This window comes from Neofelis nebulosa, chromosome X (genome assembly GCF_028018385.1).
Source record: "Neofelis nebulosa isolate mNeoNeb1 chromosome X, mNeoNeb1.pri, whole genome shotgun sequence".
NCBI lineage: Eukaryota > Metazoa > Chordata > Mammalia > Carnivora > Felidae > Neofelis > Neofelis nebulosa.
This window is the reverse complement of record NC_080800.1, coordinates 31,626,001-31,641,781: the sequence shown is the minus strand read 5'-3', so window position 1 is coordinate 31,641,781 and position 15,781 is coordinate 31,626,001. Positions and strand designations below refer to the sequence as shown.

Genomic DNA, 15,781 nt, shown 5'->3' with positions numbered 1-15,781 from the left:
AAACTTAGCAAATATTCTTATAGAGGGCCAGAAAACAAAATGTATTCAACAATATTTGGCTAAATCCATGGATAATTATTCCATAATGGGCTATAAAAATAAAAAATCATGAAGTTGTTACATGGATCAACTAATAACCCCAGTGTCACTACCAGAGAGAGAAAACAAAGCCGTACCTACCATGAATCTGCTGAGTGTGGCTTTTTAATGTCCTCTTAAGTATGCATATAAATGTATAAACATTTGATCTTTGACTCTAAAACTATAAAATATTTGTCACAAAAAATCCTTTTTAAAAACTGTATTAAAATCATCCTTGGTTGCTAAATCTTTTTTCTGCCTGTTTTTCCTCATAAAAATACACTGTTATTCTCATGAATATTTATATACTGTGCCAGTAGGTAATAAGGACTTTATGACACCTTACAGTAACCTGCTACTGTGAATATAAAACATAAAATCAATTTTGCTAACGGTGGAAAAATAATATTCGAGTCAGAGAATGAGAAAGTCAACACTAAGAAAATGTGTTTTATTGATAACAATTTGTAAGGTAATAGTAATTAACATTTCATAGTACTCAATTATAATTTATAGAATGGGGGCATCTAGGTGGCTCAATCGGTTGAGCATCCGACTTTGGCTCAGGTTATAATCTCGAAGTTCACAAGTTCGAGCCCCACGTCAGGCTCTGTGCTAACAGCTCAGAGCCTGGAGCCTGCTTTGGATTCTGTATCTCCCTCTCTCTCTGCCCCTCCCCCACTCACACTCTGTTTCTCTCTGTCTCAAAGATAAATAAACATTAAAAAAAAATTTTTTAGGGATGCCTGGGTGGCTCAGTCGGTTGAGCGTCCGACTTCAGCTCAGGTCATGATCTCGCGCTCTGTGAGTTCGAGCCCCGCGTCGGGCTCTGTGCTGACAGCGCAGAGCCTGGAGCCTGTTTCAGATTCTGTGTCTCCCTCTCTCTCTCTGACCCTCCCCCATTCATGCACTGTCTCTCTCTGTCTCAAAAATAAATAAACGTTAAAAAAATTTTTTTTAATAAAAAATAAAAAAAATAAAATTTTTTTAAATATAACTTACAGAATGTAGTATTCACTACAAATAATATGCACACACAAAATATTAATACAATACTAAAAGCCAATGTGGATTACTTTTCTTAAAATGTCTGGGTCTAGATCTGAGGCTTATTTTTATTTATTTTATTAAGTAAAATAATACTAAATATTCTTTTAAGATTTTTTTGTAATTTTTTTTTGAGAGAGAGAGAGAGAGAATGAGTGAGGGAGTGGCAGAGAGAGAGGGAGACAGTGAATCCAAAGGAGGCTCCAGGCTCTGGGCTGTGTCAAAGCCTGACATAGGGCTCTAACTCACAAACCACAAGATTGTGATGTGAGCTGAAGTCGGACGTTCAAACAAATGAGCCACCCAGGCGCCCTAAATATTAAGATTAAAACCATATATATTCATTACTTACAGTTTTTATACATAATAAAAATGTACAGTTTGGTGATATTTTATAATAAAGAAAGGATATGATCAAAACTTTGCAGGATTTGGAACGGACAAGTTAAGAAAGATTTTTGGAAAATAAATAATAAAAACAAAATTCTCTCAATTATATACCACTACTCTAAAATATAACCAGAGAGTCTAAAGGACCATACAGCCTACAATCACTAGCCGTGAGAGGTTCTATCTGTAACACTGGAGTCAGACCACAAACGAATCTAATATTCTACAATCCCACAGGCACCAAAAACTTAAACATTTAAAAAATTAAAGCATGGAAAATTGAAACAAGTAACATCCGGTGAGGAACAATGATCAGTTTTATTTGTTTAACCCCAGGAAGAAATCAGTCAAGTGACAAACTGACTTTGTTATTGTTTTTTTTAGTTTATTTAGTTATTTTAAGAAAGAGAGAGAAACAGTGCAAGTGGGGAGGGGGGGGGGGTTGACAGAGAGAGACAGAGAATCCCAAGCAGGCCCCAAGCTGTCTGCACAGAGCCCAAAGCAGGACTTGAGCTCATAAACTGTGAGATCATGACCTGAGACGTAGAGTCAGTTGCTTAACAAACTGAGCCACCCAGGCATCCCCTACCTTTGTTTTAATAATTCTCATTGCTAAAACAGCCACAGAAAATATCCTCACTTAATGTAAAAGAGGTTTGGATTTAAGACCAGTTTTATGTATTCAAGATGCAATCTCATAAAAAAATGCCCTCTCTATGTGGACCTGGTCCTCATGTCAGCAATGGAAGCCTTGCCACCCCAGATCCTTAGTATCTAATGAGGACAATGAAGGGTAAGTGATTTTATACCTACTCTATACCATCAATGAATAGTGTGCATGAACACACACACATACAGACACACAAGCCTTTATGGAAACTCTTAGGTCACAGTAAAAATCTCGAGAAATAATCCCATCAAGAGAAGAGAAAAGCATCTACTCTCTGAACAAAAAGTTAGTAAGAGCCTTCTAGGGACCATCATGTGAATTCAAAGTTGAATACGAAAGAGAAAAAAAACAAATAGGTATTGAGTGCATATGATAAGTCAAGTGCCACACTAAAACCTTAAGTACATACATAATTAACCATAGTTCATTTTATTAACCACAGTTTATAAATGAGAAATATCAAGTTCAATGTCCTAAAAGATACTTGCCCCAGATGACACAGCTAGTAATGCATTGTGCCCTGATTCTATCCCTGGATGGCTTACTCTAAGGACTATGTCACGCCCTTAACACCATCCTGCCTTCTGTCCACAGGGAGATCACCAGTCACCTAGGAGTCAGGCTGTTAATCAGAATCATAGGGAGATGGATTCATCTTTCCTGAATTATTATCTATCATTTATAGTAATCCTGTTTAAGGGCCTTCAGTTTTGAGCTATTTCAAATGATAGACACCTTACGGGGAGAAGGAATGAATACGAGTATCCATTAATTACACAAAGTATACATTTCAAATAATACCAACTTATAAATTAATTTATATAACATTAAATTATATATATATATACACATATATATAAATTAATTTATATGACAGAAAGTATTTACCTGGAGCTCTGCCATGATTAATGATATTAATCTCTTTACAATATACTTTGCTATTGGCAACCAATGTGCCAAAATTAACTTCTGACTCAATTTCCAATTGACAGGCTGGAATCAACCTAGGAGAGGAGAAAAGAGGACAACATAATTAACAGTTATAACTTCATACTTAAATCTACAGGGGGACATATATAGACACTTTTATAGTAATTCCTTGTAAGACATTTACATTTCCTTAAAAGTCTGTTGATGGCATATTTGTCAGTAAAAGGAACTGAAATAAAGACATGAAAACAAGATAATGAGATACATTTTTAACAAAGAGATCAGACTTTATGCATCTAAGGACATAGTACACCCTCTTAAGTACTCACCTTGAAAGGCTACCCACATATCTCAATATTTTTTGCCACTCAAAACATTTTTGGAATCTCCACCTAAGCCTATAATACATTCTTTGGCCCCTCCTCAGAAAGGGGGGGAATTGATCTTTACAAAGTAAAATAGTTCAGATGATGCCAAATCTGATGAAATAAAAGAAGGTGTTATGCTATAAAATATCATTTGGGGACTAAAAGAAGATCTAAGCACAAAAAGATACAATAGATTTTTCACCTGTGTCTCTAACTAAAAGGGCTCACTGTAGCATATCTATAACACAAGTTTCCTACACATTTTAAAAATCCACTGTAATTCTATACGCACATCTCACAAGGATACATATATTTTATATATGGAAAATTTATAATTTATTAACAAGTATATTATCTTGTTTGATACTAAAAACTTCATTAAAAGGAAACAAATATTATTATGGCTCCTATGTTATAGATGAAAAGCCAAACACTTCCAAAGCCTCAATGATTTATCTGAGAAATTATTTGTATATAACATTGGTGAACTTAGCCTTGATTTTGTTAGATTTTAAGTGCATTACCCTTACGAACCTAACAATGATAACAGTGCCAATGATAAATATAGTAATAACTGATATCTACTGAGTCCTTAGGTTATGTACCAGACACATGAATTAAGTAATTTACTCCATATAGGATATAACTTCCAAAATATAAATACATACAGACACATGCACAAAGACATAAGTAAGAATACCTGAATAAAACATTCACAAATACTGCTTTATGCACTGGTGGTCTGGGCCTTTTTTCTGAGATGTATGTTTAAATGGGAGTGTTTGTGTATTATTGGATATATAGATACATTCCAGAGATCAGCCAGGACTATCCTGTATATGCTGCTTCTTTAAGGAATACCCATGTTCTTCTCATGAAGACGTTGTAATTTTGTAACAGGAAAAGGGAAGATCAATGACCTCAGTGTACGTAATTGCATTAACAGAGTTTAAAGGATCTAAAAGAGGCACTCATTACACAAACAATATAAGATATGAAGGCGAACATTCGTTCAAACTATTTCTCTAGCTGGGTTCAGAAACGTGTCTTAAAAATAATTTCTTGGATACGTTTTTCAATTTGAGCGTTGTCACCTTTTCCTTTTAAGAGCATGGCATCATCTTTAGTCACAATGACCTCTCCAACTTTTCCTAAGTCCTGAGGCTGAACATCTTCAAGATTCAGAGTCAACCATTCTTCTCCGAACACTGCACCACCAGTAGCAATAGCCCTATCTTTAAGCTGGTTCTTTCTGTTGTCACCAAAACCTGGAGCTTTGACGGCTACAACCTGAAGACCAACTTTTAGCCTATTCAAAACAAGTGTACTCAGAGCTTCTCCACCAACATCTTCAGCAATTATGACCAAGGGTTCAGGGTGAGCATTGCAATTTCAAGAACAGGTACAATGGACCAGACACTAGAAATTTTCGTTTCACTCAACAGAACATAGGCATCTTGGAATTCACATTTCCGCCCTTTTGATGTATTAATAAAGTATGGAGAAATATAACCTCGATCAAACTTCATGCCTTCAATAATTTTTAATTCATCATTTAGTGTTTTTCCATCCTTTACTGTGATAACACCTTTTCTTCCAACCTTTTTCACTGTATCAGAAATGATGTTGCCAATTTCTTTGTCTCCATTTGTAGAAATGGTAGCAACCTGAGCAATTTCCCCAGGGGTTGTCACAGGTTTAGACTGCTTCTTAAGTTCAGCAATTACAGCATCAACAGCTAACATCACACCTCTCGTGATTTCCACTGAAAAAGTATCCAAGAAATTACTGAACAGTTAGATATCACAACTAGTGAATATGAAAAGGAAAAACTGAATGAACATCTGGCAAAACTCTCAGATGGAGTAGCTGTGCTGAAGGTTGGTGGCACAAGTGATGTTAAAGTGAATGAAAAGAAAGAGTTACAGATGTCCTCAATGCTACCCGAGCTGCTGTTGAAGAAGGCATTGTTCTGGGAGGGGGTTGTGCTCTGCTTCGGTGCATTCCAGCCTTGGATTCAATAACTCCAACTAATGAAGATGAAAAAATTGGTATATAAATCATTAAGAGAACACTCAAAATTCCTGCAATGACCATTGCTAAGAATGCAGGTGTTGAAGGATCACTGATAGTTGAGGAAATTATGCTGAGTTCCTCAGAAGTTGGTTATGATGCTATGCTTGGAGATTTTGTGAATATGGTAGAAAAGGGAATCATTGATCCAACTAAGGTCATAAGAACTGCTTTATTGGATGCTGCTGGCGTGGCCTCTCTGTTAACTACAGCAGAAGTTGTAGTCACCGAAATTCCTAAGGAAGAGAAGGACCCTGGAATGGGTGGAATGGGAGGTGGTATGGGAGGTGGCAATGTTCTAATTCCTAGAATAGCGCTTTACCATTGTTAATGAACTGTGAGAGGAAGCTCAAGGCAGTGCTCCTCAAGAATAACTTCAGAGAAGTCAGTTGAAGGAAATGAATGAAGAAAAGCCTGGCTGATGTTTAAGAAAATCACTATAACCATCAGTTACTGGGTTCAGTTGACAACATATAATGGTTTACTGCTGTCATTGTCCATGCCTACAGATAATTTATTTTGTATTTGTGAATAAAAAGACATTTGTACATTCCTGATAACTGAATGCAAGAGCCATGTACCAATGTACGGCTTTCAACTTAAATACTGAGGCATTTTTACTACTATTCTGTTAAAATAAGGATTTTAGTGCTTGCCATCACCAGATGAAAAGTTAAGAAGCAGCCTTTCTGTGGAGAGTAAGAGTAATTGTGTACAAAGTAGAGAAATATCCAATTATGTGACAACCTTTGTGTAATAAAAATTTCTTTAAAGTTAAAAAATAATAATAATAATAATTTCTAAGAAGGGGGTGGCTGGGTGGCTCAGTCTGGGTGGTGTCAGCTGTACTGACAGCTCAGAGCCTGGAGCCTGCTTTGGATCCTGTGACTCCCTCTCTCTGCCCCTCCCCTGCTTGTGCTCTGTCTCTGTCTTTCAAAAATAAATAAACGTTTAAAAATTTTTTTTAAATAATAATTTCTTGGGGCACCTGGGTGGCTTAGTCGGTTAAGTGTCCAACTTCAGCTCAGGTAGATCTCAGGGCTCACTGAGTTTGAGCCCTGCATTGGGCTCTCTGCTGTCAGCACAGAGTCTGCCTCAGATCCTCTGTCCTGCTCTCTCTCTGCCCCTCCCCTGCTCTCGTGCACACTTGCTCTCTCTCAACAATAAACAAACATTTAAAAAAATAAAATTTCTTAAGTCTACTCACACACGCACACACATACGTACACATACACATATATACATTATATATATATATATATATATATATATATATATATATATATATATATAAATTATACACACATATGTATGCACACATATATATGGGTTACCTTAGTAGTAAGGGCTTGGTAATAGAGTAATATAATACGTAACAGTTTTTCTGGCTTTCCTATTGGTTTCTCTTCCACCTGATTAAGAAAAGTATTTGCAATAACATTTTTCTTTTTATGTTACAGACAGTTTATGTTAACAAACAGGAGAATGGTAGTTACCAGGAGCTGGGGGTGGGAAAATTGGTAAGTGGTTGGTCAAAATATGCACTTAGAAGATGAATTGGTTCTGAAGATCTCATGCCCAGCCTTGTGATTAGAGTTAACAACACTGCATTATGTATTTGAAAGCTGCTAAGAGACGATATCTTAAATGTTCTCACAACAAAATGAAATGATAATTATGTGATCTGATGGAGGTGTTAGCTAACACCACACTAGTAATCACGTTGCAATATATAAATGCACCAAATCAACACTGTGTACAGCTTAAACTTATACAAAGTTCTTTATCAATTATATCTCAATTTTAAAAAAGGAAAAAAATTAAGTACCAAACTTGGTAATTTATATATGGAGTTAAAATAAATTTATAGTAATATAATTCATAAGAAATTCTAAAAACATGTATGGATTTATGATTGGAGTAAATCTACTTATATACATATTTGTAAACATACTGAACAAATAATACATTAGGATATGATGCTATAGTTAGAAATGGAATGAAAATACAAATCTGAGGGGGAAAAAAAGATGAGGTAAATCTTTCAACCGTTAAATTACTATGGTATTTCCACTCTACTGGATACATTTGAAAGAAGCATGTAATTATCTTATAGTAATATTTGTTATGTGTAAGTGATTACATCTTTGCAACTATTCAAGCTCATGACTAAAACTCTCAGGCATTTTTAAATGTGCAAGAGGGATGAAAAAACAAATGCTCACAATCACTGATTATATCATTTCTGCTAAAGTACTTCTGAAAGGGCAGAGAATCCAAACTTCTGGTTTCCAGACAAGATTTCATAAATCTATTTTTCCATATTCGTCCCCACTAAATGCAACTATAAACTCTAGAAATGGTGCAAGAGACAAGCAAAGAATGTTCATAGCAGCTGTATTTGTAATGTATCATGGCATCTGCCTGATATCCTTCATCAGGCCAAAGGTTAAACAAACTGTGGTATACACATACCATGGAAGACATGACATAACAAAATTTTAGAAATGGAAGACAGATTACTGGTTTGAACAGTTCAGGGATTGTAGGTGTGAAGCAGAAGGGAGGTGGGTATGGGTATAAAAAAGTAACAGGAGATGGGCGCCTGAGTGGCCCAGTAGGTTAAGCAACCGACTCTTGATTTTGGTTCAGGTCATGATCTCACAGTTAGTGGGATGGAGCCCCACATCAGGCTCTGTGCTGACAGTGCAGAGCCTGCTTGGGATTCTCTCTTCCTCTCTCTCTGCCTCTTCCCACCCTATCACTCTCAAAAAATAAATAAATAAACATTAAAAAAAAAAAAAAAAAAAAGTAACAGGAGAAATCCTTGTCGTATTACCAGTGCTGAATATCTGGACTATGGTGGTGGATATAAAAACCTATACAGGTAATAGAATTGTATAGAACTTAAAAACTTAACACACACATACACACACACACACACAGATACACACACGCCCATCCTCCTTCAGCCCTTTCCATCATAGTTTAAGGGGACAGTGTTTTCCTTATGCTGTAGCTGTGATGAGCAGCCAAACTCAGATGAGAGAGAGCATACATTACGACGACAAGACAAAATTCCTGTTTTCAAAGACAGAAGCATCTTCAACTCTTTTCTCCCTATATAGTACAAGCAAGCAAATCTCACTGCAACTCATAGTTACATCAACGTGCAGAATGGGCCAAAAATGGCCTTACCTAAAATAAATTATAAAATGTAAAGTAAGTATTTTTAATAGGCTAATAACATTCCTTTCCTGACAATATGTTAACTGATTTCTATACAGAATGCAATGCTTTGCTAAATCAGAACTTCTCAACAACATGGAGAACTAAAATAACTGCAGATCTAAATTTGGTTTATGAAAATAAAAAAACACACAAGGGAACTTATAAAAAGACATATCTAATGCCAGTATTAATATTAACATTCCAATATTAATTCTACAGATGTTAGACAAATAGAGACAAAAGAATGACATCTATGGAAGCACATTTTGCTAAGGAAAAGGAGGATCCACACATGCATGTCTATCAATTAAAAAATACTTTAAGGGGCACCTGGGTGGCTCAGTAGATTAAGCATCCGACTTGGGCTGAGGTCATGATCTCACAGTTTGTGCATTGGAGCCCAGCATCAGGCTCTGTGCCAACAGCCCAGAGCCTGGAGCCTGCTTTGGATTCTGTGTCTCCCTCTCTCTCTGCCCTCCCCTGCTTGTGCTCTGTCTCTCTCTCAATCTCTCTCTCAAAAATAAATAAACATTAAAAAAATTATAAGTTAACTCTTAAATACAGAGGACAAACTGAGGCTGCTGGAGGGGTTTTGGGTGGGGGGATGGGCTAAATGGGCACGGGGCATTAAGGAGACTTGTTGGGAGGAGCACTAGAAATTATACACAAGTGATGAATCACTAAATTCTATTCCTGAAATCATTAGTATACCATACGTTAATCTACTTAGATGTAAATTTTTAAAAATTATAATAATAAATAAATAAAATATAAAAAAAAATTTACTCTTGGGGCGCCTGGGTGGCTCAGTCGGTTAAGCGGCCGACTTCGGCTCAGGTCATGATCTCGCGTCTGTGAGTTCGAGCCCCGCGTCGGGCTCTGTGCTGACAGCTCAGAGCCTGAAGCCTGTTTCAGATTCTGTGTCTCTCTCTCTCTGACCCTCCCCCGTTCATGCTCTGTCTCTCTCTGTCTCAAAAATAAATAAACGTTAAAAAAAAAAATTAAAAAAAAAATTTTACTCTCAAAAGGTATAAAAAAAAACACGGTCAAAATAAAACAGGATGTAAGTCAAGGGAAAAAGAGGGAATACATGCAATTGTTGAACGTTTTTATTTTAATTAAAAATACCAGAAATCCAGCCTTCCATTTTTTGAACACCCGTTTGCTAAAAATCTGACCATTAAGTTCAGCTATAAGGACACTATAGATACAAAAAGAAATCTTAGCCAGAGAAAATACAGAATATTATATTACTTTGACCCTTATTTTTATGTGAAGAGTGCTGAAAATGTCAGCATGAAATATGGAGAATACGTACCCAAGTAGAGGGATCTCTATTATTTTATTTCCTATTGAAATAAGTAGTTGGTCATAAGTGTCTTCATCCTTATCCGGATGGTATTCCACCATAGCTGTCATCTGAAGTCCAGAAGCAAGTGCTTTATCCAGATTGGTCAAAATCAGTTTGAACTTCATGGGGAGAAAAAAAAAATCAAATTATACATCTTAACTCCTAATAAGGAAATAATGTGAGCTACAGTAGCTAGAAGTGTCCATTAGTTCAAGAGCTGTATCAAGATATAGGCAATATTCCTTCCCTGAGGGCAAACACTTAATGACTGTGTGTGTGTGTGTGTGTGTGTGTGTATACACACACACACACACACACACACACACACACACACACACACATATAGATCAGATTCTAGACCCTCCAGATACGCTTTTTTTTTTAATGTTTATTTTTGAGAGAAACAGATGCTAACAGGGGAAGGGCAGAGAGAGAGGAAGACAAAGAATCCAAAGCAGGCTCCAGGCTCTGAGCTATCAGCACAGAACCTGACGCGGGTCTTGAACCCACGAACAGTGAGATCATGACCTGAGACAAAGTCAGACGCCTATTGAACAACCCAGGCACCCCTCCAGGTATGCTTTTAACAGTACATGGACTAAAACTGACAATGTAGTCAGTTGAGAAACATGTAAATGCTCACAAGCTCATTTAGAAGTATGAGGTACTTCAATACAGAACAAAGGGAGAGCAATCTAATAATTTAATAATTATCTATTATTAAATAATAGATAATCTAATAATCTTAAACACATACATTTATCATTTTATATACTTTTTGTATGGGGACTTAGAATTCAGAACTTGGAGCAAATATAAAAAAGGAATAGGATACGAGGGGAAGAAAAACCACTTTCATTCTTGTAAAACATTTGCTAGACTCCAGGACAAATATGAAGGGAGAAAGTGAAGGAGAGAATTACTATGTGTTGGAGACCCACAATACTTCAAGCATTCTACATCTCTTATCTCACATAAGACAGTTCTACAGTCCTATAAGGCTGATGTTAAGGCTCCCAGAATATAGATGAGTGAACTGGGACTTGGAGAGCATAATTAACGTCTAAGGTCACTCTAACAGTGAGGATTCAAATCACACATCTATGTGACTCTGAAACATAAGATCCTTCCCCATAAGTGGAAAAAGTCCCTCTCCTGAGTACATAATCTCTTCAAGGAAGCAGACTATACACCCCTAGAAAGTTAAATAATACAAGCCAAGAACTAATTGTCTTATGAGTACTGGAGACATAGGTATCACAAAAGTCCATGAGAAAGCATGATTACCATTGGGCTAGAAAGGAGTGTACTTGGCCTAAGCTTAAAGAATGGATGTAAAAGGTGGAGAACAAGCAAGTAAGGTGCTCCCTATGGGGAAGGAATATCTCGGACATAAGCCGAGAAAAGAATAAGCAGAACAGTCCTTCAGCAGGCAACTAATAAGCTAGCCTCGCTGGGCAAAGAGCTCAATCCGTAACGATGGAGGTCATGTTGAAATTAATTATTCAAGGCTTTTCATGCCAGGCTAAATCTAAGCAGTACTTTCCAGCAATGAAGGGCACAGAGCAGTGGAGTGATTTGTTGATACCAGTGGTCTGAAAGCTTCATACTTCCAGCAAACTTCTGATACCTCAAAACTATCACAGTTCAACTCTGAATCCCCCTGCAATTACAGAACAGTAAGAAAACAAGGGATAGATTTTTCCCTGCATAACCCTTTGGGTGTTACAAGTGCATGTATCAGATGTGACTATCTTCCTTTAAAGAAGCTGTATCTTGGAGAAAGGAAACCATGGCTTCAGCAGCATGTGCTTTTGGTCAAACTACAAGTTGCTGAGCCCTGTGAATGGTATACAAAGGTGTATAAGGCACCACCCTTACTCAGGAGCTGATGGACGGTAAAACTAACATTTACTAGGAGTCATCAGGACACAAGTCCAAACTATAATCAATGCCTGATAACTGGTATCCAGCAGGGAAGAAATAATTTGGAGATAATATGATAAGACTTACAGAGAAAAAGAGAACTCAATTTGACCCTTAAAGATGGGTGGGATTTGGAAACAGGTGATTCTTGCAGGAAGTGGGAATGAAAAACACGGGTCAAAAGAAAAGGGAGTCTGAGCCATGGAGGTAAAAGGGGACAATTCCAAGTAAGACTGGCCTGACTGATGCAGAAGCCACACAAGTTAACAAAACACTAAAGATAAGGACTGTGTCTTCTTCATTTTCTACCAGCAACCCACAGTAGATGGCATATAGTACTACATATGGTTCATAATAGGTCATCAACACAAAGATAATGCAGTCTCTTGAGCCAGGGTTGCAAACCAGTACTACTGTATGTTAGAAGCATCATTTTGTAAGTAATTATAAATGGTGATGATGACAATCTTCTTTATACAGCACTTTTTCTTTTCTCCAAGTTAGTTAATACATTTTTTTCTAATCTATCTTCTTCCTAATTCCCTTTATATCTATGAAGGATCAGGAGAGCACACCATGGTCTTGCAACAAAGAGAAGTTCACACTAATACTGGGCTCACCGCTTTGGCCTCTAACTGGTAAGCTTACCTGGCCATTCTCTTGTGTCCAGATTTGTGGTCTAAATAGTTTTCCTTCTTAACTCTTGATACAAACTAAAATGAATTATATCATTTATCTCCTGACTGCACAAAAACCACCCATATAAGTGTCTCCCGGACATCCATAAAATAGTGTTTGCCCACATCTGGGATTTACTGCCAGCCTGAATTTTAGAAGAAAAGTATTTTCAGGTATACATTCAATTGCTCAATAAATATGTAGTGAGGTAGTGAAATTATAAAATTTTTCCCTTATTTTACAGTATTTGGAGTAATCAGGTCATTTTTGATTTAAAAAAGAGTTAATAGCCTCTCACGATATTCCATTTTATTACAAAATACATGTTACTATTGTTAAAACAATCAAATATAAAAATGGACAAAGCAGGATTCCATTTATATGAAACTCAAAAACAAGCAAAACTAATCTGTGGTGTTAGAAATCACTACAGTGGTCACCTCCATGGGGTGATTACTCCAGGTACTGCAAGGAACCTTCTAGAATGCTGGAAAGGGAAATTCTACGATTTGACCCAAATGGTGGCTACATGGGTGTATAAACACATAAAAATTCATCAAGCTTTACTTTCGAGATTTGTGCACTTTAGTGTAGGTAAATAGTACAATTTTTTTTAAGTGTAAAAAGTAGAACATGAAAGTCCTTTTTCTCATTATCCTTCTACTCGCTACCGTACATTTTTCTATGTATATACAAATAGATGTAATTTTAACAACAAAAAAAATCGTAGATACCTTTCCATTTCTGTACCTAGAAATCCAGGTGCATTCAATACTACTTATCGTTAAGAATGTCCCACAAAAAAAAAAAATACTAATAAGGCTATTTATCACTTACATATCAAAAATTCTTATCACCTTTCCTATATCAAAAGTCTCCCTGACAGCAAACTAATATTCATCCTCTCACACACATGATCTAAAATAACAGCGAGATTGAAATAGAATTCTGTCAACTTTGGGGGCCTGGAGGTTCAGCTGGTTAAGCATCCGACTTCGGCTCAGGTCATGATTTCGCAGTTAGCAAGTTCGAGCCCTCACCTAGGGCTCTGTGCTGACAGCTCGGAGCCTGGAGGCTGCTTCAGATTCTGTCTCCCTCTCTCTGCCCCTTCCCCGCTCACACTCTGTTTCTCTCTCCCTGTCTCAAAAATAATAAACATTAAAAAATGTTTTAATTAAAAAAAGAATTCTTTCAACTTCTAAGTCAGAAGATGGAGACGGCCTCTCGGAACATTAATTTTACTCATGATCTTTACTGACTCCCCCAGTTTCTAAGTCCTGTAAGGGTAGGGTTGTGTTCATTTTAGATTCCTCACACCTACAGCCTATTATACAGTAGGTGCTCAACAAATGTTTGTTGGAACATGAAATAATAAACCTTTCCACTATCCTACTGCATCTAGAGTAATCAGGCACTTTATGACTAAAGGGTACTTTAGAGAATTTTGTTGATGTAATTCTACAGTATACAAGCACAAATTCTGGGGTTAGGAGACAGACATGGAACCCCTTTTCCCTTCTTTCCAAACCCAAGATGAAGAAGTTGGAAGGTTCTAGATCAACTTTTCCCCACTGTGTCTCCGTAACCAAACAAAAAGTAAAAACAAAAAAACAAAACAAAACGGCTAGCACGCGTATGCACTGAGACCTAAATGGCCGCTCCCTGGGAAGCTCAATCCTGCCCTCCCCCCTGCCCCCCGCTCCCGCAGAAGCCGGCGTCTACTCTCCGGGACAAAGCAGGCGCCCAGGTGGGGAGGCGGTCTCAGAGCCCTGACGCTCGGGAGGTCCTGCTCCTGCACCCCCGAGGGTGTTACCTGTGGCTTGAGTGGTTCCTGAAACCGGATTTTCTGGTTGCAACGGCCGAGGTTGTGTACGGTAACCGGCAGGCGGTACACCCTCCCGGCCAGCGTGTCCAGGAACTTCACCTCCGAAGGGGTCACCCGCAGCTGCACCTCCTTCTTTGGGGTCTCCACGTCCCGGGAGATGAAGGAGCCCCTCTCAGTCTCCATGGCGGCCTTGTAGGTAGCCGGCGAACAGTAGCTGACTTGATTTACAGAGGGCTAGTATGGACGCCGTCGCTAGGCAACCGACAGACGCCGCACGCTCGCCTCAAGCTCCACCCTCATTGGCTCAGCCCAAACTTTGTGCGTTGGCTTGTAGAATGCAGGCACGTGGGGAAGGAAAGAACCCAGGGATCGCAAGTGTCACCAGAGAAGCTGGAAAACCTTTTGTGACAGCCCAAATCTCACTTCGTTCTGGCCTGTCAGGATTTTAAGATGGCATTGGCAGGGTGGGGTAATTTTCCTGGACCTCTCTTAAGACTAAACTTAAAGAGCAAAGGAAGTGATGTGCCCGCCAAGTCAATTAAAGCAGCAAAACTAACAGTTAACAGAGGAATTCAATGGAAGCAGAGTCAGGACCCCCTAGGTGCCCTGCTCATTGGCCTTTAGGCTATCGTTTCTCAAAAGGTAATAGCAAGCCTCTAGATCTTTTGTTTAAAATGCAGATTCTGTTTCAGTAGATCTGGGGCGGGGCCTAAGATTCTGTATTTGTAGCAAGGTCCCTGGTGATTCCAATGCTGCTGCAGGTCCTGGGACCACACACTGAGTATAGAAGCTTTAGAAGTTTTGTTAATTACTCCAGGTGTTAAGTTTCTTCATTTGTGAAACCAAGGGGCTGCTCAAAAGGTTGAGATCAAACCTCTTATCTAGCTAGATGAGCACCCTCCCAACAGTCCTAGATTCACACTGCCCAATCATTAACTTCATCCTTGATCTGCTGTGATGGTCTTAGGGTTTCAAAACATAGTAGGTCAGTGGCATTTCCCTGCCTTAAATCTGCTTATCACTTTACAACAAGCTGCTTTCTACGGACTTTTATTAATTTGGAGTCAAGCTCTACAGATATATCCATATACTGTGTAATTATATATATAATACTTATGTTGAGGGGCTCCTGGGTGGCTCAGTCAGTTAAGCGTCCAACTTTGGCTCAGGTAGTGATCTCCTGATTCATGGGTTCCAGCCCTGCCTCAGGC

At 38.1% G+C, this 15,781-nt stretch overlaps 1 protein-coding gene across 1 annotated transcript in view; it reads right to left on the bottom strand.

Moving 5' to 3' along the window:
• CFAP47 (cilia and flagella associated protein 47) overlaps positions 1 to 14,866 on the bottom strand; it is a 540,470-nt gene extending 525,604 nt beyond the window's left edge. Inside the window, exons 1-3 of the mRNA XM_058712583.1 lie at positions 14,559 to 14,866; positions 10,109 to 10,260; positions 3,077 to 3,192 (exon numbers count right to left, since the gene is read on the bottom strand). Of these exons, the coding sequence (XP_058568566.1) occupies positions 3,077 to 3,192; positions 10,109 to 10,260; positions 14,559 to 14,753 (463 nt within the window). The 5' untranslated portion in view covers positions 14,754 to 14,866. The remainder of the gene's footprint in view (positions 1 to 3,076; positions 3,193 to 10,108; positions 10,261 to 14,558) is intronic.
• Positions 14,867 to 15,781: the final 915 nt, after the last annotated feature.